Source organism: Giraffa tippelskirchi, chromosome 9 (assembly GCF_054371585.1).
Source record: "Giraffa tippelskirchi isolate mGirTip1 chromosome 9, T2T-mGirTip1v1.2.pri, whole genome shotgun sequence".
Classification (NCBI taxonomy): domain Eukaryota; kingdom Metazoa; phylum Chordata; class Mammalia; order Artiodactyla; family Giraffidae; genus Giraffa; species Giraffa tippelskirchi.
In genome coordinates this window covers 133,800,565-133,826,560 of record NC_137283.1, presented here as the reverse complement: position 1 = coordinate 133,826,560, position 25,996 = coordinate 133,800,565, and the positions used below count along the sequence as shown (strand labels likewise).

Sequence of the window (25,996 nt, the reverse complement as noted above, 5' to 3'; positions counted from 1 at the left end):
TTGTAGTTTAACAACGTAAACAACACAAAATGTGGTTTTACAGTTCTCAGCTTATTGGGGTTTTTTCCCACAGGTCCTAATTCTTTACGTACAATATCCTCAAATCTACATTTAGTTCTGAAAGTGGTTCACTGTTTGTCTTGATTTACTGACAGCACAACAGTCAGTCACATTTCCTGTGATGTAAAGCATCTGAAGACTTCAAATAAAGGGTACTTTAATGACTCAGGATATAATTATTAATTCTTTTCCCTCTAATAACACAAAGTAATACAGAAGAGTGAAAGGGAATCCCCAAGATAATGAAAAGAAAATTTTCTTACACTAGATGAAATGCAGTTAAATCAAGGTTGGTTTTGGCAGGACTTAGGACCTGTCATGATCCACCAGGGCCTAAGCTGACGTTTATCTGGTACACTATGTCAGTATTCTTTCTGATTATAGATTCAACCATAAAGTTTTGGTAACTATCAGAACTGTATTTAAATATACATAAAACACTGAGTCTATCTTCTACTAATACATTCTGTAATTCACATCCAAAATGTGTTATATCTGTTAGGATGCATTCAGCTGCAAGTAACAAGAAACTCTTGATTCAGATGGTTAAGAATTTTTTTAAATGTCACTACCCCCTATAATCTAAGGTAGAGTTGCTCTAGGTTGGTTAATTCTGTGGCTTAAATAGATCATCAAGGGAGGCGGGGGAGGTTGGGAAGCAGGTTCAAGAGGGAGGAGATATATGTATACTTATGGCTGACTCATGCTGTTGTATGGTGGAAACCAACACATTGTAAAGCAATTATCCTCAAATTAAAAATAAATTTAAAAAAGAAGATCATCAAGAGTCATGTTCTAGTCTCCCATACTCAGCACATCAGGCTTGAAGTCCCCTAGTGTCCCTGTGTGGTTAAGATGCTGCTAAGTCTGGGGTCACATGTATATTCAACAACTTCCAGCTAAAAATAATGATGTCCTCTTCCCAACAAATTATGTATCATCAAACTTTTCTCTGGGATCCCAAGCAGACTTGCCCTCACTTATCAGAACTGGGTCACATGCCACTTCCTAAACTAATCACTGGCAAGAAGAATGGGACCCATCACCTGAAGGGCTAGAGTGGAGCCTATGTGCTCTGAACCTCACTGTCTCACAGGGAAGGAAAGACTCTGCCAATCAGGAAGCAAGGTGGGAAGAGAATGGACTCAGAACAGGCAAACCCCTGTGGCCTCTAGAGTTTTATATTTAACTTTTAATAGAAATGTGGTAGCTACTGTTTGGTCTGTTTAAAATTAGAAAAGTGGGACTTCCCTGGTGGTCCAGTGGTTAAGAATCCACCTGTCAATACAGGGGACATGGGTTCAATCCCTGGTCCAGGAAGATTTCACATGCTGCGGGGCAGCTAAGCCCGTGTGCCACAAATACTGAAGCCCCTGCACTCTAGAGCCCATGGTCTGCAACAAGAGAAGCCACCACAACGAGAAGCCCTCGCACAGAAACTAGACAGTAGCCCTGGCTTACCGCAACTAGAGAAAGCCCACTCACAGCAATGAAGACCCAGTGCAGCCAAAAATAAAATAATAAAAAAAATTTTTTTAATTAGAAAAATGATTGAAAAGGTCTAAATAATTCTGAGCAAAGAAAAAGTCCTGAAAAGTAAATCATTGATAAAGGGTGGTATGCTAATTTTTTTAAACAACTATCCTATATAGATAAATGTGTGCTATACTCAGGGCTTCCCTGGTGGCTCAGCTGGTAAAGAATATGCCTGTGATGCGGGAGACCTGGGTTCGATTCCTGGGGTGGGAAGATCCCCTGGAGAAGGGAACAGCGATCCACTCCAGTATTCTAGCCTGGAGAATTCCATGGACTGTACAGTCCATGGGGTCACAAAGAGTCGGACACGACTGAGTGACTTTCACTCACTCATGCCATACTTATAAACTAAATTCTTGCTAAAAATGCATAGTTGGAGCACAACTGTGAACTCTCTCTCTCTAAAGTGTATTAGATTAAGACTGACTTAAGTAAAAGCTCTGGCTTTTATGGGAGCTGTTAGCAATGAAAATATATTTGGCAGCTACGGTTCCCTGGTATGAACCATGTGATACTCAAATGTAGTTTCCTTTACTCATAGCCAGAACCAAAACAAAATATTTCCCTGAATACCTTAGTCAATATAAGATCAAATAGAGCCACAATTCATGAACTGACAAAATGCCGTTCTTTCTGTTAGCGACAGTTATTGCTTTAGGTATTTTATACAAAACATAAATAACACTATACTGTGTTTTTCCCATAGCCCCCAAAATAATAAAGTCTATTTTCTATCTTTACTATTGTATTTATATACATAAATTACACATAAATATGTATATGCAATATAAAATATTGCAGCTCAGTGGTAAAAAATCCGCCTGCCAATGTGGGAGACACAGGAGACACAGGTTCGATTCCTGGGTCAGGAAGATAGCCTAGAGTAGGAAATGGCAACCCACTCCAGTATTCTTGCCCGGGAAATTCCATGGACAGAGGAGCCTGGCAGGCTGCAGTCCTTGGGGTCGCAAAGAGCTGGACATGACTGAGTGACTGAGCACGCAGACAAAGGTATCTGATGGATAAACACATGTATGTGTATGCATGTGTGTATATACATGCATTTTATTTATATACAGTATTTTTATTTTTGAAATATACCAGTGTTAACACCATGCCAATTTAAGGAAAGCATTAGGAATAAAGAAAATTTATAATAATCTGAGTGAGTGTTCTGATGTCAGGAGTAAGTACTGTTACAATAAGTATTCTAATATAACTATTACTGCTGTTAATCTTAATAACTAACATTTTTATAACTTTATGTCAGACACTGTGCTAAGTACTTTAAAACATTAATATACTAGCTTGGTAAAAAAAAAAAAAAATATGTTCAGAGGCAATTAGGTGAAGTGATGGGCCAGTTACTCATGTTTACCAATCAGAAGGCTTTCCTAACATTAATTTCCTATATCTTAATGGTCCCCTTTGACTGCAGACTCTGCCCTCTAATCATTTCATTCATTTATTTTTCTTTTTAGTTGGAATTCAGCATTTACTTTCATGTTTCCTAAAATACACTTAAAATCAAAGGCTGTACACATATATCATAAAATACCACAAATTATCACTATATCATTCTAGCAGTGATGTTTACTTTGTCAGTTAAATTTACCACATAGCACTACCCCTTTCATATGTAAGAGTCCCAAGGCATCTAATATAAATCATAAGGTTTGAAACCAGGCCAACAGATGGCTGGATTTTCAAAACACCCTGAGCCACAGCTGCCACTTTGTGTTAGCATCAGATTAATAACTGATACACCCGTTAAAATACAGTGAGCCATCACTAAGATTAATTTGCTCAGTTACTCATCTTGCAACTTCCTCTAATTCAAGCAGATGTAAAAAAATAAGCTGGGAGTTCCAACTATTAGTTCTCTTTCATTTTTATTTGGGCATAACAATGAAATTTCAAATACTTTCTTTTTCATCAGGGAAACTTCTTACAGGTTTCATCAAGAAAGAGAAGAGAACTCTGTAAGAAGAGAACTATTAGATTACAAAAAGGAACAAGACTGGCACTTGAAATATAATATTCCACCACGTCAAAGGTTCTGCTTTTCAAGAACATTATGATTTCTAGGTAGGATGACATAAGTCTCAGTTAAACCAGGATACTCTTGGTTTTCCTCTAACTCAGCAAAGTACACTTCCAAGGGTACCATTTGGATGATAAATTACATGGTCACACAATTTATGTGCAAGAGAGTAAATAATTAAATACCTTGCACTCAGCTCTTATTAAATTACACGATAATTTTGAACAGGGAAAATTTCTAGCCACTAAAGTTTTCAAGTGAAAAAACAATGTACAGTTCCCTTAGGTGATAAACTGTCTTTTTACTTTTCCTTCTTCTAACATGCTTGAAACAGATTCACCTTAACCAGTCTAAGTACAGATGAAATTTTCTTACTCATTTCCCTGTCAGTCTGTGCAAAAGAAAACAAGACAAAAATTTTTGGCCCTGCCCACCACAAAAGAGGCATTCCTATATTCCTATGGAATATAAATTTCACATAATAATGATTTTAACATATCATTTCACATAGACATGCTATTGTCAGTCTTGGGTATTTTTCTGCTTGTCACATTTTTAACCACAGGATGCTAAAATGGAAATTTAAAAGGGATGAACAAAAAAATTAAGGAGAGAGGAATCAAACCAGTTTATATTTTATAGAAAGATAACTGAGTAGCCATCAAAATTAATCTGTTCAAAGGAATGGTTGGAAATATTGATCAAAATTAAACCTGGAGAGTTGTCTGAGGAATAAATTTTTTCATAGTTTTCATGGATGCATGAACTGAAGCAGAAGTTCTTAAATGTTTTGGCCTCAAGACTCTGTTACACTGTTAACACTTATCTACAATCTCTCCCTACCAAGAGCTTTTGTTTATTTGGTATATTTACTACATTAGAAATTAAAAGTCAATATTTACTACACTAGAAATTAAAAGATTTTTAAATGTATTTCATTCTTTTCAAATTATCAATGATAAATTCACTATATATAATGGCATCACAAATGTTTTGTGAAAATAACTATATTTTTAATTAAAAATTTTACAGTGAGATGAACGGCATTATTTTACACTCTTGTGACTTTCTTTAATGTCTGGCTTAATCAAAGACAGATTTATCCTCATATCTGTTTCTGCATTCAATCTGTTGCAATATGTTGTTTCATTTGAAGTGTAAGAAAAATCCAGCCTACAGCCTTTTCAGATAACTGTGGACATTCTTCTTTGATATTACACTGAAACTCGACAAGTTGTAGTTTCTTAAAGCTTAGTTGCAATGTTGAATCTTAAAATGGATCAATAAACTTTCATACTCTTTACAGTCAAATCTTTTGGTCTATCTTGAATATTAATGGATCTTTTATCCACACATGTCTTTGTAACAACACACATCAGTCATTTAAAAAATACAAATTCACTGAGTTACAAAGATTCTCCATATTTTGACATATTTCATTATATAACATCAAAAAATTCATTAATATCACATCTTCTTACTAGGAAAGTCTTTATGGATTACCAAGAGGAGCAAGTAAATGTCTGAGGGAAAGGAAATTTTCAGTATCTTGATGATGATAATGGTTTCACAGGTGCACACATATGTTAAAAATTCATCAACTTATACACTTTAAATAGGTACAAATTTTGAGCATAAGTTATACCTCAAAAAAATAAAAACAAAGTTTGATAGATAAAAACAACCTGGGAAAATCGAGTTCCTTATTCTACTCTGTTCTCTTTCCGTATAAAATTTTCCATTAAAAAAAGTGCGGAAGTTTAGGAATCTGTCTACTCACAGTAATAGATTAGTTTTCTTAAATTTTTATTATTGTCTGAAAGCTTGAATTTTATTATTAGCAGTAAACCATGTCAGTTTTCTTTGATGTGACAGGTTTATTTCTTTTTAAGAAAATGTCTGCCAAATACCCAAATGTGAAAACAAAAAATGTCTAAGGGTCCTTTTTTGAGAAAGAATGGTGTTCCATGAAGGGAAGTGGCTACTTTAGCCAGCAGCTTAAACAACCACACTATGCTTTTCCTTGAGTCAACCTCCCACTTCAGTATACAGATGTGCTTTATGAGCACCTCTCATTTTTGTTACATGAATATTAAAAAGATACATTCTCAAAGGTTGACATTAAATACAATTAATAATTATTACTACTCAGCAAGAACATTCTTAGTTAAATTGGCTTTTTTTTTTTGCAACTGCTTTGATTCACACTGGTCACCCACAGTTTTACCCATCAATGCTATTGCATCATCAGTGTAAATCTTAATCCCAAAAGAAAAGGCAAATAATATCTTAGTATTATTATAAAAATAGTTTTGCCCTCACACAGACCCTAAAAGTATCTTAGGGCCTGTCAGGGGATCCATGGATCAATCTTTGAGAACTAGTGAACTAAAGTCATTTTAAAAGAGTTTAAAGCTCAACAAAAGTATAACCTTACAAATTATTAGACTATTAAATCACTCAGAAGATAAGGACAATGAAACACATTTTTACTAATAAAAATAAATGATTTGATGAGGGAAAAAAACAGATATTTAAACAAATATATTTTGCCAATACCCCTACCTACTAAGCAGACCTTTAAGCAGATGTATGACATTTCAGCAATATAAACACTTACAAATTAAATATTTTAGAAATTTATTACTTATCACTTAAATGACAAAAGCTCAGATTTAAGGATTCTAGAAAGCTTAAAGATTGGTGTCCTAGCTATGCTTCTCACCCAAGGAAGAAAAACTGCTGACTTCCTTTTCCCTCCCACTCCTGACCCGTCAATCAATGGGTCAATTATCATGACAACATTACCTTCCATAGAGAAGATAACCATGCTTACATACCAAACTGCAGAAGATCCAGAGCTTTTGGAGCTCTGCCTTGGCTGCAAATGGTAAATGAACATTTAAAATGAGGACACCAAAGTCAAATCTGAGGGTCTCCTTGGACATAACCCCCAAAAGTCCTTTTCATTTGGCTGAACCACCACCTACATAGGACCAATGGGAATCACTGGATGGACCATGACAAGCCTTTTAAGACTGACAAGATCGGCCTGAGCTGTCTAGGTCTTTTAACAGTGATTCTCAAAAAGCAGGGACATCTGGATAGAATAAAGTCATTGACTCAGCTCACCCAGAATTCTCCCCTAGTGTTTCAGCCCATAAAATCTGAGTCTGGTATCTTGTTAGTCTGACCAGTTTGACATTGGATACATACTGCTGACTACAGCTGTGATGACTCTAACCTACTGACCCTGACTCTTCTCGTCTATCACCACATCTGCATAGGCCTGTTTGCTTCCACTTCAGCCAATCCCCTCACTGCCTCTTCTACAGTCTGGAACTATTTGAAGGTCTCATCTTTTAAGATCCAATCTTGTGTCCTTATGTTGCGTATTCAACTCCACCCTGTTTTTATCCCACATCTATCTACTCAGTCTCCTTTATCACATATTCACTGACTTAGTATATTCAACTGTGCCCATCTCCTTTCCCAGCTCCCTCACCAACTCCTCAAACACATAAACCTTCCCCATATAGCTTCCTCAGCTAACTAGACTATAAACTCAAAGTTCCTCCTATCACTAATATTATTATTATTTCTATCACTTAATATTATCACTAATATTACCTCTGCTCTGCCCTGCCTCCTAATGTACTGCTTCTCTCCCCTGTAAACTGTACCTATTGTTCCTGGACAGTGTTCTTTCTCTACTATCCATCTCATCCTATTTATACAAGCTCTGAAACTCCCCATCCCCAGCTCTCCTATAAGCTAAAGTTATATGCTTCTTCCACTGTGTCCTAGCAAAGCCCATCATTGTTATGGACGAAGCTCTATTCATCTACTCCTCCTCCCTCTCCATTTTTCAGATGCAATCTTAGCTCCCCAGTGACACTGTATACTCTTAAGGACTATGTCTTACACTTGTCTGTATTCCGTGATACCCAAGAGGAGTACACACATTGTACACACTCAATAACATTCATTAAATTAATGATGAGTAATTACTATTAAACAGCTGGGGTTCCCAGAAAATCATATTTGTACCTCTGCTTGCCGAAGTTATAAAGAAGTACATTGGCCTGAAAAAAAAAAAAAACACCTTCTAGACCTTTCCAAATTCGCACTGCTTCCTATGAGAAATATCTGACAGCTGAAAGCAAACGAGTCTTTGCAAGCACTAAATTGCTCATCCATCTTCCAAAGGATGTCATTTAGTCAATTACTTTCCCAAAGGAAATATAAATGGAACAGAGCTGCCAGGAAAAAATTAATACACCCAACTCTAGTAAGTAGCTCACAGAGAAGAGCTTTCACCACCCTAGGACATCTGAGCTATATTCCATTCCTGGATTCACCAGGAAGGACTGGTTTTACACTTTAAAAAAAAATCATATTTTAAATGATTAATGCAGTCTGGTTTGCAAGAAGTTACAGCCCAATATTAAGTAAGCATATTATCAACCAAATTTTTGATGAGAATTAAAAAGTAGTCCTTTTTTGTTGCATCTGAATGTATGACTATTGCCTCCATAACCTACCAAACTCCCCCCTAACACTCCACATAAAGATGCACAATGACAGAAGCTGGAGAGGAAATTGCTCAGCATGGAAACGTAAAGCGCCCAGGGAACAGCAACAGCTGCCAGGAGATCCAAACTTAGATGCTGTCAGGAACCACAGAAGTAGTGTGACTGAGTTAAGCACATTGCAAAAGAACAAGAGTGAGGGGGTAATGAAAGGCAGCTACTTTCAAGGTGTACCTACTACCCACCCAGGAAATCACCGCATGCAAGATCGTGAAACAGGTGTGGCCATATTTTTTGATTGTCCAAAGGCACCAGAAACCCAGATCTTTTTAAGTAAAATTACCCCAAAATTGGCAACAATCACAAAAACAAACAAACGAACAAAAACCCTGAGTTAGTCTAGTATTAATACAACATGTTGTAGTTGTTGTTTAGTCACTAACTCGTGTCCGACTCTTTTACAACCCCATGAACTGTAGCCTGCCAGGCTCCTCTGCCCGTGGGATTTCCCAGGCAAGAATACTGGAGTGGGATGCCATTTCCTTCTCCAGAGGATCTTTCCCACCCAGAGATCAAACCTGCATCTCCTGCAATGGCAGGCAGATTCTTTACAACTGAGCCACCAGGGAAGCCCAAGACAACATGAAGGGTTGCTAAGTAGTGATCTTTGGAACACACAGTAAGGTTGGTGGGGTGCAAAAAAAATTCTAAAAAAAACTTCCTAAAACTAAATCTCTATTTCATACCCACTTTTAGTAACTGAATTTCTTTCTTAATCTGAGTGTCTGAGTACTTAATTAATGATCACACCAAATAGATGAAAAGCTCAAATGTAAAAATAACCAAAAAAGCAGAGGAAAACATAAATGAAAGTGTATCAGATTTTTAGTTTGGAGATGACTCTAGTCACAGTAATTAAAGAAATCACAGAATTTTTGTATCTATAATTTTACAAAACTAAAAAACACCTAACATGAAAAATTTCTTGTGACCAAAACTGAATGCAAAATAAAACCTGGAAAATATCTGAAGCCAATATTGCACAAGGCTAATAATCTTTACTCTTAAAAAAAAAAAAATCCTCACAAACTATTAAGAGACACAAGAAAAATGAAATCCAACTCCTTATGGACAAAAATAGCTTGCTGCTGCCAGTTCCTAATACAAAGCAATTACCCTGTGGGACCAGGGCTGAGACATCTGCAAAACCACACATGGGGTTATGAGTGAGAAACATACACAGTTAAATGAGTTCTCAAAAAAACTTTAAAAGCACCATAGGAAATCAAGTGCCACAAAAGACCCAACAAATAGAAGAATTCATACCCAAGGAACAGTATCTTCAAATATGATAAGAATATTCAAAATTAATTATATTGAAATCATCAAAGAGATAAATGAAGGAATAGCATCCATAAGCAAAGAGCCAAGCAGGAAAATATGAAAAAAATCAACTGCAAATCTCGGAAATGAAGCATATAGTCATTGGTATTTTTTAAATGTCTTAAATAGTATAACCAGTCCATCCTAAAGGAGATCAGTCCTGGGTGTTCATTGGAAGGACTGATGTTGAAGCTGAAACTCCAATCCTTTGGCCACCTCATGCAAAGAGTTGACTCATTGGAAAAGACACTGATGCTGGGAAGGACTGGGGACAGGAGGAGAAGGGGACGACAGAGGATGAGATGGCTGGATGGCATCACCGACTTGATGGACATGGGTTTGGGTAGACTCCGGGAGTTGGTGATGGACAGGGAGGCCTGGCGTGCTGCGATTCATGGGGTCGCAAAGAGTTGGACACAACTGAATGACTGAACTGAACTGAAATAGTATAACTTAGACAGCTGAAAAGAAAACCAGTGATTTGAAATCCAGTATTATTCAAGAATGCACCATTAACAAATTAAGATAAGAAATACGCAAATCTAAAAATTCTCTCCCCACAAAATTTCACATATGTATCTATATATAAAGTTTTATGAATAATTTCAGGAGGTTCCCAGAGTTCCTGAAGCCCAAATTCTACTCTAGAATTATGAACACAAAATATCTTATGATTATCTGAAATCTGTCCCATTCTTTAATGTATACAACACAATACTGGTTTCAAGGTTCAGGAAACAGACATATTTGAATTAGGATAAAATTAAAGAGCAATCATATCAAATGTAAACCAATTAAATCTGAACAAAAGGGTGGAAGATCTAAAAACATCTTTCTCCAAAGAAGGCACCCATATGGCTAAAAAGCACATGAAAAGATGTTCAACATCACTAATTATTTGATCAAAACTACAAATAAGATATCACCTCACACTGGCCAGGGGGGCTTCCCTAGTGGCTCAGACAGTAAAGAATCCACCTGCAATGAGGGAGACCTGGGTTGATCCCTGGGTTGGAAAGATCCCCTGGAGGAGGGCATGGCAACCCACTCCAGTATTCTTGCCTAAAGAATTCCATGGACAGAGGAGTCTGGTGGGTTACAGTCCATGGGGTTGCAAAGAGTCGGACAAGAATGAGAGACTTTCACTTTCACACTGGTCAGAATGGCCATCATCAAAAATCTATTATACAAACAATAAATGCTGGAGAGGGTGTGGAAAAAAGAGAACCCTCCTCCACTGACGGTGGGAATGTCAACTGGTACACCCACTATGAAGAACAGTATGGAGACTCATTAAAAAACTGAAAATAGAGCTACCATATGATCCTGCAATCTCACTCCTTGATATATATCAGGAAAAAACCATAATTCAAAAAGATACTTGCTCTCCCATGTTCACAATAGCACTATTTACAAGAGCCAGGACACAGAAGCAACCCAAATGTCCATCAACAGAGGAACAGATAAAGAAGATGTGCAACATAAGACACAATGGAGTATCACTAAGCCACAAAAAAAAAAGAAGGAAATAATGCCACTTGCAGGAACATGGATGGACCCAGAAATTGTAGAACTGAGTGAAGCAAGTCAGACAGAGAAAGACAAATATCATATTACAGATATCATTTATATGTGAAATCTAAAAAAAAAAAGGGTACAAATGTACAAATGAACTTATCTCCAAAACAGAAATAGAGTTACAAATGTAGAAAACAAACTTATGGTTACCAGAGGGTAAAGGAAGGGGAGGAATAAATTGGGAGATTGGGATTGACATATACACACTACTATATATAAAATATGTAACTAATAAGGAGCCATTGTATAGCACAGGGAACTCTACTCAACACTCTGCAATGGCTTAAATGGGAAAAGAATCTAAAAGAGTGATATATATATATATATATATATATGCATAACTGATTCACTTCACTGTACACCTGAAACTAACACAACATCGTAAATCAAGTATACTCCAATAAAAAAAATTTTTAAAGATAATTCAAAAAAAATCTGAATAAGAAATGAAACCCACAAAGAAAGAGTCCTGAATCCTGCCCAATATTTTCTGCTGTAAAACTCGGGTAAGATCAAGAAAATCACTTATTATCCACAGCAAATATAAGACTCTAGTGTGTATTAAAATTGGTTAATGATTATAAAATAATTATCATTTTCAATGTTGACATTAATGTTCAGAATGGTAGGAGAATACAGATTATGTGTAATAGGCAAAAGCCATTTTTTTAAATAATGTTAATGATCCGTATGGGTGAAATTTGAAAGAAGCTAGCTAAATTGCTCTGAATTAGAAAAGGATGAGAGATAAAGAGCCTGAGAGAAAAAATCGAGAGAAATTGCCTAGGATAAGAGGAGTTTTAGAAACCAAGCTGGAAAAGAACAGTAAAAGAAAATTCAATGAGTAGAGCATAGTAATTTGGGGTAAGCTGAACAGAGCTGTACAATGGCAATACTGGAGATCCATGCTGTGAGCTGCATAATGCAGGCCCACAATACCTTCAGTAAAATCTACATACTGCTCTTTTTTTAAAAAATGGGAGTGGGAGAGGCAATGAAGCACCGAATTCTCCTTCAAGGTTGGTCTAAAGTAATTACAGAGAAGATATGGAAAGCCAGCCAAAATCTGTATTATGCGAGAAGGATTTAAATTTGCTTTTTACAGTGAACGTAAAGAGAAATGTTTGGTCCGCATCAAAACTTTGATGGAAGCCAGCTCTCTTACAGAGGTTCCGAGAACAAAAAAGTCTTCCTTAAAACACACTTGACATGTTTCAGAACACAGAATTCAAATGACATACTGAGTATCTTCTGTTTAAGAAGGCTAAGATCTTTGGAAGGTAAAATGGCTTCTCTGATGAGAATTTAGAAATAAAATTGTCTTCTTGAACATTTCTAAAATACTTTCTGTATAAAGATTCTTTCAGGATGTATATTTCCATAGGTTTTCTTCAAGCTGACCTTGGTGGTGAAGAGCAAGTACCTTGGTTGAAGATCCTTGAGATATTTAGATACATGTTTTTATCTTCTCTATTTTCACGTCACTTAAAAGGTATACAAATGATGTTGTCTTGAAGTTCACAATATTATAAGAAGATTGTCCAGTAAATTTCAATCACAACAGATCAGGTTTCTTTGAAACAAAGCCACATTGCAAACAACAAATACCCCTGTTCCAGTTTTTCACATTCTTCTTTTGGTGTACATGCTCTGTACTTGGAAACATAACTGTGTATGAATCTGTCTCATCACAAGCCATCTCCCTCATAAGATGACAGAGCATTTATGCATGAATCTTGGTCTCCCCTCAAAACATGTTTTTCTTAAGGAAGAAATCGAAAGACAAGTTTTCGATCTCTGCAGGCCACCTATGCTTTCTCTTCTCAGAGTGAAACTTTATGGCCTGGCACATTCTATTCCTAATTAAAAGCAGCAAAGATGAAAATACCTGGCATAGAAGGCTGTGATCATATAGGCCTTCACTGATGAAAACACTTTCTTCATATTCACAAAATAAAATTACACTGAAATGAATTTTGAATAAACATTTCAAGACTTCATGATGATTATATTTTAAAGCACAGAAGTATAAAAACTATAGGTACTAAAATCTTGGCTGATAAATATAAATACTAAATACATTCCACAAAATTTTTAATGTATTATTGTCAAAACATAATGTTTAGGAAAATATGTCAGAGAAAAACATACAACATAAACATTTGCCAAAACAAAATAACGCTGAAGAAATGAAAACCAAAGATAATAATTTTTAAATGCCACTCACCAATCACAATTGAAGACTCACAGTGATAATAGCCACTACTTTGCTTTTTCTTCAGCATGGAGCAAAGATCTATATAATGTACCACTTCTTCTCCAAATCTATGGCCGATAAATTTTTCATACAATTTGGGGTCTATTTTTTTCACTCCCTTGAAATGACAAGACAAAATCACACAATCAATCATTTCACTTAGGCAACCGATTCATATCTTTATCACTTTCTTAGAACCTGATAGTACATTTTGACATACAGTCCTGCCTACTGGCATCTGAAAATGGATACCACAAAATTGCTGTAAAGTTGTTTTTAAAGTCTCTCTGCCTGGAATGAGTTGTATTTTTTTAAAAAAATTGAAGAGTGTTGAGCAAAAATAATAAGGTATATCAAGTTGAAATTTGAGATATCAAGGAAAGAGTAATGATCTCCAAAGACAATGGAGAAATGGGAGAATTTTTCAGTGACATTCAGTGTAACATTTTATAGTGTGTAGAATGTAACATTTGCATCCATTTGATAAATGGATGCAATTTTTAAACTCCTTGTGTAAGAATCATCTGAAAGACAATTAAAGGCTATTCAAATTGGAGTCAATAGGTCTTTCAAGTTTTTCTCTACCTGCCCCTCCTGATTCTGTGTGCTTTCATAGCAGAAATAGGGCTGGTTGTTGAAAAATTAGTAACTTGGTAGTTCCCCCAAACATGGGAAAGAATGTCTCCCTCTCCCCTTTCTATACATGGTCCTATACCTGCCTCATAGTCCCAAAACATAGTTGTTGAGATGAAGATATAGTACTTTACAGGGCAAGTTTACTAGCGGGCCATGTGCAAACTTTTCCTTTAAATTTATATATATAAATATTTACATTGCCCTGGAAATACCTGTCATTTCTAAAACTCAGAAAATATAAAGAATATATAAAAAAAAGAAAATGAAAAGTCATTTATGACCCTGTTATTTATATAGTAATAAAATACATTAACCCTATGATATATACATCCTTCAAGTCTTTCTCTATGCATGTATGTTATTTTCAAATTATACTTATATAAATCTTACTAAAGTACAATTAGAATATGTACTTTCCTTTTTTATTCACAAAAATCACAAAAAAATTTTAAATGCAGAAATAAAAAAAATTAAAATCACTCCAAACTACTACCAAAATTTTATCTATTTTATTTTTCCTATGCATGAGTTGTACCATGAGTACTACTTGATAATCAGCATTTTTCAATTAATATGTCATAGTGATAAATAATAAATAAATGTGAAAAATATTTTTATATTTTCATAGTATTCCATTGTATGGAGATATAATTTATTCACTCAATTCTTTATTGTTGAACATGTCGGGGAGTTAAGATCCCACATGCCTCAGCCAAAAAAAAAAATATATATATATATATATAAAATATGTTTTTATTGAGATATGTGTTTCTCTTACATGCAAACTGAGCTCCTGATCTTTCCTAACCACTTCACTCAGACTTCCCACCTCAATTAACAGCAACCATGTTCGACTTGATCAGGCTGAAAACCTTGGGGTCATCCTTGATCCCCCTCCTTCCTTTAGCCTTACTTCCAATCATATCATGTTGGCTCTACCTTCAAAATACACCCAGTTCTCACCACTCCCCTGCCACCTCTGTCCAAGCACTTCTGTTTCTTTCACTTGGATTATCCCAAGAGCTTCCTGACTGTTTTCCCACTGTTTTCTCTTTGGAAGTCAAAGTGATCCTATGAAAACATACGCCCAGATCATGTCATCCTCTGCTCAAAATTCTCCAAAAGGTCTCCATTTCTCTCAGAGGAGCCAAACTGCCCCAACCAGCCTGCAGGGTCCTGGTCTGCCGTCCCTGGACCTCATGGGCCTCGTGTCCACCACTCTCGCCTTCACCCCTCAGCAGCCTCCCCAACCTCCTCGCTCTTCTGTGAACAAGCCAGGCAAAGCCTACCTCACAGTCCCCGTGCTACTCGTCCCCTCTTCCTGGAATGCTCCTCCCCGCAGATATCTTCATCGTCCATCCCCATCTCCTTTAATTCTCTACTCAAATATTACTTTCTTAATAGGGCTTCACTTTTTACCTTTTTATATAAAAAGGTGCCTAAGAATTGATTGATGCTTTTGAATTGTGGTGCGAGAGAAGACTCTTGAGAGCCCTTTGGACAGCAAGGAGATCAAACCAGTCAATCCTAAGAGAAATCAACCCTGAATGCTCAATGGAAGGACTGATGCTGAAGCTGAAGCTCCAATACTTTGGCCACCTGATACAAACAGATGACTCACTGGAAAAGACCCTGATGCTGGCAAGGATTGAAGGCAAAACAAGAGGGCAGCAGAGGATGAGATGGTTGGATAGTATCACCGATTCAACGGACATGAACTTGGGCAAACTCCAGCAGACAGTGAGGGACAGGGAGGTCTGGTGGGCTGCAGTCCATAGGGTTGTAAAGAGTCAGATACGACTTAGCAATTGATCAACAACAGGGCTTCACTTAACCACGCTATCCCTCCTCCCCAAGCAGTCCTCCCAAATCCTCTCTTTCTCCCCCTATACATACTTATGTTTCTCCATAGCACTTACCATCTTCTAACATACTATGTAGTTCATGTTTATGTTCATTGTCTGTCTTTAGCTGTCTCTTTCCATTAGAATAGGAGCTCCACACAAGGATTTTTCTCTGATTTTTATTCTCTGAAATATCCTCAGTCCCTTGTAGCTTATGGGCTTCCCTTATGGCTTAGTCGGTAAAGAATCTGCCTGCAGTGCAGGAGACCCGGGTTCAATTCCTGGGTTGGGAAGCTCCCCTGGAGAAGGAAATGGCAACCCACTCCAGTATACTTGCCTGGAGAATCCCATGGATAGAGGAGCTTGGCGGGCTACAGTCCATGGGGTCGCAAGAGTCGGACATGACTTAGCGACTACACCACCACCACCGTCCTCAGTTCCTAGAACAGTGCTTGACATGAAGCAGGGCTCGATAAATAACTGTCACAAATGCAAAGGAGGATAAAGTTTCAAGAGGATAGCTGACAACATCAAATGCTGTTCATTCAAAGTTCAGCAAGAAAGAAAATGAATGGATTTCTTTTGATTTGGTGAGCAGAAGTCCACGAGGGACAGCAGAGCCTAATGCTGAGGGTCAGCTAGTACATGAGTACTTGGTCCTTGCTTGGTCACTTCTCAGCCATGTGGTTTCATTTCAGTTTCCTCATCTGTAAAATGAGGCTAACAATCATACCTACCTCTAAGTGCTATATGCACTAAATGAGTCAATTTATAAAAGTGCTTAAAACAGTGAAATATGGTAAATGCTACAATATATTATAAATAATTATTATTAGTAAAGACCAGTGAAAATCATAGGTAAGATCTCAGGGGAGAAAAAGTTCTGAGTAAATGGAAACTGATCATCTTATTTCTCTTTCAAATGCTTTTTCATTTGTGTGTGTTTGCTGTGTGGGGATGGGATGGGGAAAGGGTGCCATTCATTCCCTTTGAACAGACAAAAGATTAGTGATAACTTAGCAGAAAAATCAAGACCTTTAGTTTCCAAGATACCATTGGCAGCATTGTATGACCACTATAATCTCCATTTCAGTTTTGTAATATGTCATTACTTTTTTAAAAAAATAAGGAATAAAGGAAACATAAAAGCTACTCTAATCTGTTAGGCTAATTAATTTAATTTTAGCAAAAAGTAAGTACCAACTGTTTTGCAAGAATTCTCCACAGATGACTTCCAACATGAATCTTAAGGAGCTATTTTTTACTAGAGAGTGAAATGAACTTAGTTCTTTAACCCATAACTTACAGAGAGAGCTGTGGTTCAAAGAGGCAGGAGACCTTAGGAGGCACTAAAGTTATATGCTCTGATCAGAAAACATCTTCAATAATAAAAGTATCCAGAACAGATGCTTTGTCTGGTATATAATATTAGCATGGCCCTTGTTCTCCAGGGAATTTTTTGTTTGACAATATATTCTGCAGGACTTTTTTTAGGCTCTTTTGTACCTTGGAAATATATTCCTTTTCTAGTAAAATCTATGTGAATTAGTCTCACAACCCAGCTGCAGCAAGTGTTATTTCTCCTTCATAATAAGGAAAGGACTTTCATTCAAAGAAAATAAACAAGTGCATCAAAATTGGGTATATACAGAGTAAGACTAAGCAGCCTCTAATTTTCCAAATGGATCCACTGGGTTGCCAAACTAGTACCAGAGACATCAGATTGCAAAGCTATATTTTAAAGCTAAAAAGGATGGTTTTCAGGTTTTGGACCACAAATTAGTCTTTGCTTCCCTTCTTCATAGCCCAGACTCTGTCCAAGGTACCTCATCATTTAAAGAAAAATGGAAGTTTAACATGTTGTTGTTGTTGAGTCTTTAAGTCATGTCAGACTCTTTGCGACCCCATGGACTATAGCCCACCAGGCTCCTCTGTCCATGGGACTTCCCAGGCAAGAATACTGGAGTGGGCTGCCATTTTCTTCTTCAGGGGATCTTCCCCACCCAGGGATTGAACCCAGGTCTCCTGCATTACAGGTGGATTCTTTACCATCTGAACCACCAGGGAAGCCCATAACATATGAGGAGAGTGCAAAGAAAAGCCTCAAAAATGGTTACAGGCAGGAAAATCTGACCTGTAAAGGCTGAGAGAGTTGGGATTCTTTCAAACAACATGTAGCATATCTTCAGCAAAACCATGCTAAGGGTGCTGCATCCTGGAATGCTGAATATGCCCGGTGACTGTCCAGTACTATGCTTGAAAATTATTTTTCCCTTGGACCTAACAGGAACAGGGTGTATTTTTAAGGCTTTGTATTGATAACTGTAACCAACATAACTGACTTATCAATTATACATCATAACAATGAAGGAGAAAATAGGAATTTAAAGACAGAATGTCACACTTTGAAACAATAAATTAGTTGCAAGAAACATCAAACAAAATTTTTTCAAGACTATCTTAATTAATCATCAGAAATGACTGAAGTTTTACTTCCATTTGGCCTAGTTTCGGGTATAGTTTAGGTAGAATTATCAGTGTATCAGTGCTGTTCACTGCCACATGATAATTTCTGATACAATGGACCATGAAACCCCGAGGAACTTCATTCTTGATTGTTAGTTGGCAGCCAAACAGCCAATACAGGAAAAATGCCATTGAGAGTAAGTATTTTTAGAACCATCTGATGGCTGCTTCTGATAAGTCATGGAAATTATTTACTCAGGAAGCATTCATCATATCATTTACATTTAGTTAAATGATGTGCAAAATTTAATAGGTACCAAAGAGGGCTCAGTCTTATACTCCTGTGCATCCATCTCTATTTTCAATATAGGAAGTAAACAGCCACAAAACAAGAAAATTCATATTAGTTAACAATCTGAATGTGAAAATCATTCAGCTAAGGTTCTGAAAGATAAAATACTTATTATTCAAATTTAGTTTCTACAACAAAGTTATTGTGATCAGAAAAACAATGGGATGCCAGTTTTGTTAAGACGGTTAATTCTTTTGTAATAAAAGATAATTTCATATTGTTACTTGTTATCTTATTATAATAATTACAACTTCCATTATGAAAAAATGAACAGGCTGCATATCAGACCAAAAAAAAAAAAATGTGTCCTTATGAGGTTAAGTTTGATATTCCTGGAGCTCTGTTATTTTCCAATAGTTTATTTCTGTCACCCAGCAGCTATGAAAGAAATGCATGTTTTCCGTGATAATGGCATGAAACCAAAATTCAAGATGCAAATTAAGACCCAATCCAAACTGGCCTGTCATTTTAGGCATCAGCTGATAAAAGAATGGTAATCTTTTATGTTTATTTTCATAAGTGAAAAAAAGTTACATATCTTTAGTGATATGATACCGGTTAGAAAACTAAACATTTTTTTTTTAAAGTGGGTTTTCAGTGACTTTCTGTTTCCCAGAGAGCCCACACATTTTCTTTTTTTTAATATTCATTCATTTCTCTGTTTATTTATTTATTTTGCTGTGCCAAATTTTAGTTGCAGCATGCAGGATCTAGTTCCCTGGCCAGGAATTGAACCTGTGACCCTTGCATTGGAAACAGGAGTCTTAGCCACTAGACCATCACGGAAAGTCCCTAAAATTATTCTAATGACCACTATTCCTAGTGAAAAGTTACATATTGGTGATTCAAAGTTATAAAAAGATTCTCTTTTTATAAGGGTCTTCCCTGAAGCAAATCTTACTTTACAATTAATTCTTAATGACTCCGTCTCTTGGCAAAACCACATTTTTCACTTATTTGTACTGTTTTACTTCCATCTTTCCCCGGACACAGACACTTGATGACCTCCTTGTCGGCTACAGCCTTCCCCTCAGCCCCTCTCAGTGGGAAACATGGAGACCCTTCCCATTCAGGCTCAGTCCATCCAAGCCTGTTCATGACAGGGACGGAAAGACATGAGGAGTCTCCACCGCACAGCCAGTGTGCTCTTGAATAGCATGGTGGTTTCAGATCCAGTGCCTAGCATCCCTGGCTGAGAACTGCCTTGCAGCTTTCCTATCTCCTCCTCCTGCTGCTCTCAGCCAGCCTGTCAGCCTGGGCTCTGCCTGGACCCTCTGTCCAGCAATGCCTATTTCCTACCTGGCTGGAGCCCTAACACCCTGCCTCAGGCCTGTCAGTAACTTCAGAGATGAAAAAGTTAACAAGTGATGGGAAATAGAAAAAGCGGTGCTACTTTGCTCATTGTTTTGTACCAATCTGAAAAAAAATGATACTTTCTACCATCAGTTTCACAATACTAGAAAATACTTACCTAGTATTTACTATGTACCGGCACTACTCTAAGAACTTATTAGCTTATTTAATAAATGCAATAACCCTTTGAGACTAGTATCATTATTATCCCCCAATAAGGAAACTGATTCACAGAGAAATCAGGTCATTTACTGAAGGACACACAGCCAGTAAGAGAGAGAGCTTGGATTCAGATTCAGGGTAAGCGGAGAGCATAAATAAATTGAAAAAGAACAGAATGATAATATTCAAGCTCTTTCACTATTTAAAATATTAAAATTCTAAGAATACTAATCATTCCTAAGATATAATCATATATACTATCATATCACTAAAACCAATGTGAAAATTGCTTTGAGAATTTCTAGCATCTAAAACCGGAGAAGGCAATGGCACCCCACTCCAGTACTCTTGCCTGGAAAATCCCATGGACGGAGGAGCCTGGTAGGCTACAGTCCACGGGGTCGCTAAGAGTCGGACACGACTGAGCGACTTCACTTTAACTTTTCCCTTTCATGCACTGGAGAAGGAAATGGCAACTCACTCCAGTATTCTTGCCTGGAGAATCCTAGGGATGGCAGAGCCTGGTGGGCTGCCATCTATAGGGTCGCACAGAGTCGGACACGACTAAAGTGACTTAGCAGCAGTAACAGCAGCATCTAAAACACCTACATTTAATATGCTGCATTAGTATTAATAAATAAAGTGATAATTATACATCCATAGTAAATGAATTTCATAAAGGGAGATGGCAAAGAGTTCATAAAGTTACTTACACACAGTAAAAATTATCCAAAGTATCCAGACTGTAAGAAGAATTCTTCTACTGCTAACGTGCAAATAATCAACTAAAACACTGACAGAGATTATCTGAATTTTTTAAATCAGCTGTTTATTTGAGCATCCAGTATTTCTCAGTTCTTCTTTTTAAGTTACTTAATGCTGGAGCATCTATGCATCTCACCATGGGGCTTTTCAGAGAGGTCATCCCCTTAATCCCTCTATTTATATACTTGCATTTAGCACTACTGCTTTGTTTAATCTTGAGGCTTTAGAGAAAGAAAAGTTCTTTACTCTTTACCCCAGCATTATATCTAACATTTACAATATTGCACCTTTCAGCAAGTAATAAGTAGAAACAAAGCCGCTAGAGCCATGTTTTGAATCTATTGTTGACACCTCCCTCTCACTGTCCTAACACCGAGAAGAGATGGATGTTCCTTGGGGGTGTCAAGTGGCAAGGAAAGCTGTCACAGAGAAGAGGTGATAGACAAATCCCAGTAGGACAAGCCACTTCACAAAAAGCACCAAAAGAATATGCTGTATTGCTTCCTGGTATTGTTTTTATGAGTTGCTAGCATCAAAAAGATCAGAGGCAGAAACATGAATTTGGTTGCAAACATTTAGCCCATTTATAGTGACTAATGAATGACATGTTAACTGGAAGAGAACATTTTGAGGGCACTCAGGGAAGTTCTCAAAGTCACAGACTCAGTGCAAAAGCACAGGGACATTACAATACCTTTATGAACAACACAGACTGTTCCCATCTAGGCTCATTCTTTGTCTACTTAGGAAATCTCAATTCCTCCTCAAGCTTTCTCAAGTACAGCATAAGAAATCATATGCTGTTTGGCCATATAACTGTTTCTGATATTTGCATGTGGCTTTTCTCGTTTCTCATGTGGAAAACTCAGCAGTAGCCACAGGACTGGAAGAGGTCAGTTTTCATTCCAATCTCAAAGAAAGGCAATGCCAAAGAATGTTCAAACTACCACAAAATTGCACTTATCTCACACGCTAGTAAAGTAATGCTCAAAATTCTCCAAGCCAGGCTTCAACACCACATGAATCGTGAATTTCCAGATGTTCAAGCTGGATTTAGAAAAGGCAGGGGAAGAAGAGATCAAATTCCCAACCCCCATTGGATCATTGAAAAAACATGGGAGTTCCAGAAAAACATCTACTTCTGCTTTACTGACTGTGCCAAAGTCTTTGACTGTGTGAATCACAACAAGCTGCGAAAAATTCTTCAAGAGATGGGAATACCAGACCACCTGACCTGCCTCTTGAGAAATCTGTATGCATGTCAGGAAGCAACAGTTAGAACTGGACATGGAACAAGACTGGTTCCAAACTGGGAAAGGAATATGTCAAGGCTGTATACTGTCACCCTACTTATTTAACTTATATGCAGAGTACATCATGAGAAATGCTGGGCTGGAGGAAGCACAAGCTGGAATCAAGATTGCCGGGAGAAATATCAATAACCTCAGATATGCAGATGACACCACCCTTATGGCAGAAAGTGAAGAAGAACTAAAGAGCCTCTTGATGAAAGTGAAAGAGGAGAGTGAAAAAGCTGGCTTACACCTCAACATTCAGAAATCTAAGATGATGGCATCCGGTCCTATCACTACATGGCAAATAGATGGAGAAACAGTGGAAACAGTGACAGACTTTATTTTTGGGGGCTCCAAAATCACTGCAGATGGTGACTGCAGCCATGAAATTAAAAGACGCTTGCTCCGTGGAAGAAAAGCTATGACAAACCTAGACAGCATATTAAAAAGCAGAGACATTACTTTGCCGACAAAGGTCCATCTAGTCAAAGTTATGGTTTTTCCAGTAGTCATGTACGGATGTGAGAGTCGGACTATAAAGAAAACTGAGTGCTGAAGAACTGATGCTTTTGAACTGTGGTGCTGGAGAAGACTCTTGAGAGTCCCTTGGACTTCAAGGAGATCCAACCAGTCCATCCTAAAGGAAATCAGTCTTGAATATTCATTGGAAGGACTGAAGTTGAAGCTGAAACTCCAGTATTTGGTTACCTTATGGGAAGAACTGACTCATTGGAAAAGACCCTGATGCTGGGAAAGACTGAAAGCAGGAGGAGAAGGGAATGACAGAGGAGGAGATGCTTGGATGGCATCACTGGCTCAATGGACATGAGTTTGAGTAAGCTCTGGGAGTGAGTAATGGACAGGGAAGCCTGGTGTGCTGTAGTCCATGGGGTTGCAAAGAGTCAGACTCGACTGAGTGACTGAACTGAACTTTTTCATTTCAATGAAGTAGAGACCCATAACTAAGGCATCTAGGAATGCTCCCTAGACAGCCCAATCTCAGCTGGAACCTCAACTCCCCTTGATCAAAGTCCAGCTGTGTTCTTGGCTCAGTGCAGCCTGGAGTCACTCAAGTGTAAACAAGTTACATCCTACTCCTCCTAATCACATCTGTTTTTCTAATATTTTGCTCTTTGGAGCAAATAATGACATGTTCTCCTGAATTCACCAATGTAACCATTTATTTCTATAAACTAAAGATAAAACATAAAATATCCCGTCTCACCAAATTTCTCCCCAAATATGAACTAAGACTTATAACTCAATCTAAGATGTTTTCTTCTTTCATTTCAATAGCTTTCCATTTAATCAACAATTCTCTCAACATTAAGTAAGTTAATATTAGCAAGTCACAGGTGCAAGAAATTCTCAGGATCTCAACAATGAAAGATGACAGTGAAGCTATTCTGCAAAAGCTCATTCAGAAATAAGTTCATGAGATACAGGGAGCTTGGGCTGGTGCACTGGGATGACCCAGAGGGATGGGATGGGAAGGGAGATGGGAGGGGGGTTCAGGATGGGGAACACATGTACACCCATGGCTGATTCATGTCAATGTATGGCAAAACCAATACAATATTGTAAAGTAATAAACAAATAAATAAAACTGGGAGAAAAAAAAGAAATACGTTCATGAAAAATCCTAATGAATAATTTTAACTTGTCTTGTAACACTGGCCTATATACTGCAACATACTTATATTGTGGTTGAATGTGTTCTGTTTTTATAGCCTAGAGATCAGAAGTATGGAATCATTCATATAAATTGATTGGATTATCCACAGACAGAATTTTAGACTAAACTATAGCCTCAGATCCAACCTAAATGAGAACTGAAAATCTAGACAATGTAGCAGGGATTATACATTGGCAAAATCTTTTACATGCATCCACAGACATCACTGATGCTGGGTAAGACCGAAGGCGGGAGGAGAATGTGATGGACAGGGAGGCCTGGCATGCTGCAGTCCATGGGGCTGCAAAGAGTCAGACATGACTGAGCGACTGAACTGATAGACATCACTAACTGCAGCCTAATGTTAAGCAAGAAAAATCTAGAGTGTTTTTTTTAGCTCATCCTGCTCCTAGGCATCAAGTACTTTCTTCTTTTCCCACTTTCTTATGAATTATTATTAATCAATTTCCTTGACTCCCTTCCCATCAACATCATTCCTCCCTCCCTCCCTTCATTCTCAGAGAACACTTCACTTCCCCTAACTCATCCTCTTTCAACTCTCCAGGCATATTCCCTGCACACCACTTGCAACAAAGCCCCTCCCTCACAGGAAGGTATCCAAACAAGCAAATATGACACGAACTAAGCTAAGGAATGGGAAAGAAATAATGACAACAAGATTCACACTAAGTGGGTTACATGGTAGGAAATGGGACAAGGGAGAAAGGTGTTCACTGATAGAAGCCTTTTCACTTAATTTGGCTGGAAACATTCCCTGGATATCATATTAGATAAAAGGAGATAGGAAAAAAAAAAAATAACTGGATATTGAACCATCATTAAATGTATGTCCTGGGAATCATGTGTAGCCCTTACATCAATTTCAAAATGAATATTTCTCCCCAAGTGGAGCAAGAAATATATTCACAGATTTTCATTTTCAATGTGACACATATTACTGTATAAAATAATTTTATATAGTAAAATTATTGGATTAAGCAAACACTAATAAAGTAACTGGAGTCTTTCTTTTGATATTTAAAACAATCTAAATTTTAATTGGGAAATATCCCCTATGTAAACTCTTGAAATACAAATTAAAAGGACTATAGGAATTCTCTGGTAGTCCAGTGGCTAGGGTTCAGTTCCTGGTTGGGGAACTAAGATCCCTCAAGACACAAGGCATAGCCAATAAATAAATGAAAGGATTACATACTTTTTCTAATGGCTTCATAGTCAGTATAATATACAAATACTCTTACATTTTGCTCTCCAAAAAAGTACAGTAAAAAAAAGATGTCAGGCCAGCCAGTAATTTTCACATAATTTTCTCTTTTAGAGATTTTAAAAATAAAAAATCTTTTCAAAATTTCAGAAGCACTTCCAGACTATTAAAATAAATGGAGGGTTTAGTAGACAAAATAAAAATGAAAAATACAAAAGTTAATAAGAAACAGGGAATCTTGGGATGATAGTTTGCCAAAGATCATAAACACTGGCATATTCCACTTGCTTTTCTGCTCTACCCAGTACGTTCATCACCCAGGAAACCTAGACCAGCCAAACCTGACACCATTCCCTCATGTAGACTTCATCCCCACTGTGTACAATCTAAGCACATGCCTGTAGGGATACACCTGGTAGAAAGTTACAATCTGTTGGGAAGTATGTTGCACGTGACTTCCATATCCACTCAGCTAATTCCCAGGAGACTACTGCCCCCATCTGGTTCCTCTGAATTAAGTTCTAGAAATATCTGCACTGGAAGTTCAAGAGCACAAGGTCCTGTTTACCATTCTCTGATTACCAGGATAGGTCAGAGAGGATGAGGAGCAAGATGGAATCCAAAGGGACCAAGTCATGAAAACAGGATGGGGTATGAAGGTGGGGGAGAGGGGATGCTACTAAAGGTCTAGGACCACTAGAGAAAGTCACAGAACATTCTCCCAGGTAATGGCTGATTAAGATCCCACAGCTGTGCTGAAGACAAAAGTGAAACCACTCTGAATGAAATGTTCTGCTCTAAATACAGTTATGTAACAAATCAGAATCAAATTC

At 37.4% G+C, this 25,996-nt stretch overlaps 1 protein-coding gene across 6 annotated transcripts in view; it reads right to left on the bottom strand.

The window, feature by feature from the left end:
• Positions 1–25,996, bottom strand: part of AKAP7 (A-kinase anchoring protein 7) — a 120,953-nt gene that overhangs the window by 40,767 nt on the left and 54,190 nt on the right. For 4 of the 6 annotated variants that reach the window (XM_081529045.1, XM_081529044.1, XM_081529047.1 and 1 more), the window contains exon 7: positions 13,361–13,508. In XM_081529045.1, coding sequence (XP_081385171.1) covers positions 13,361–13,508 — 148 coding nt within the window. Of the gene's footprint in view, positions 1–13,360; positions 13,509–16,207; positions 16,351–25,996 lie in introns of all 6 variants that reach the window. The other 2 variants (XR_014065103.1, XR_014065102.1) reach the window with 1 other exon arrangement.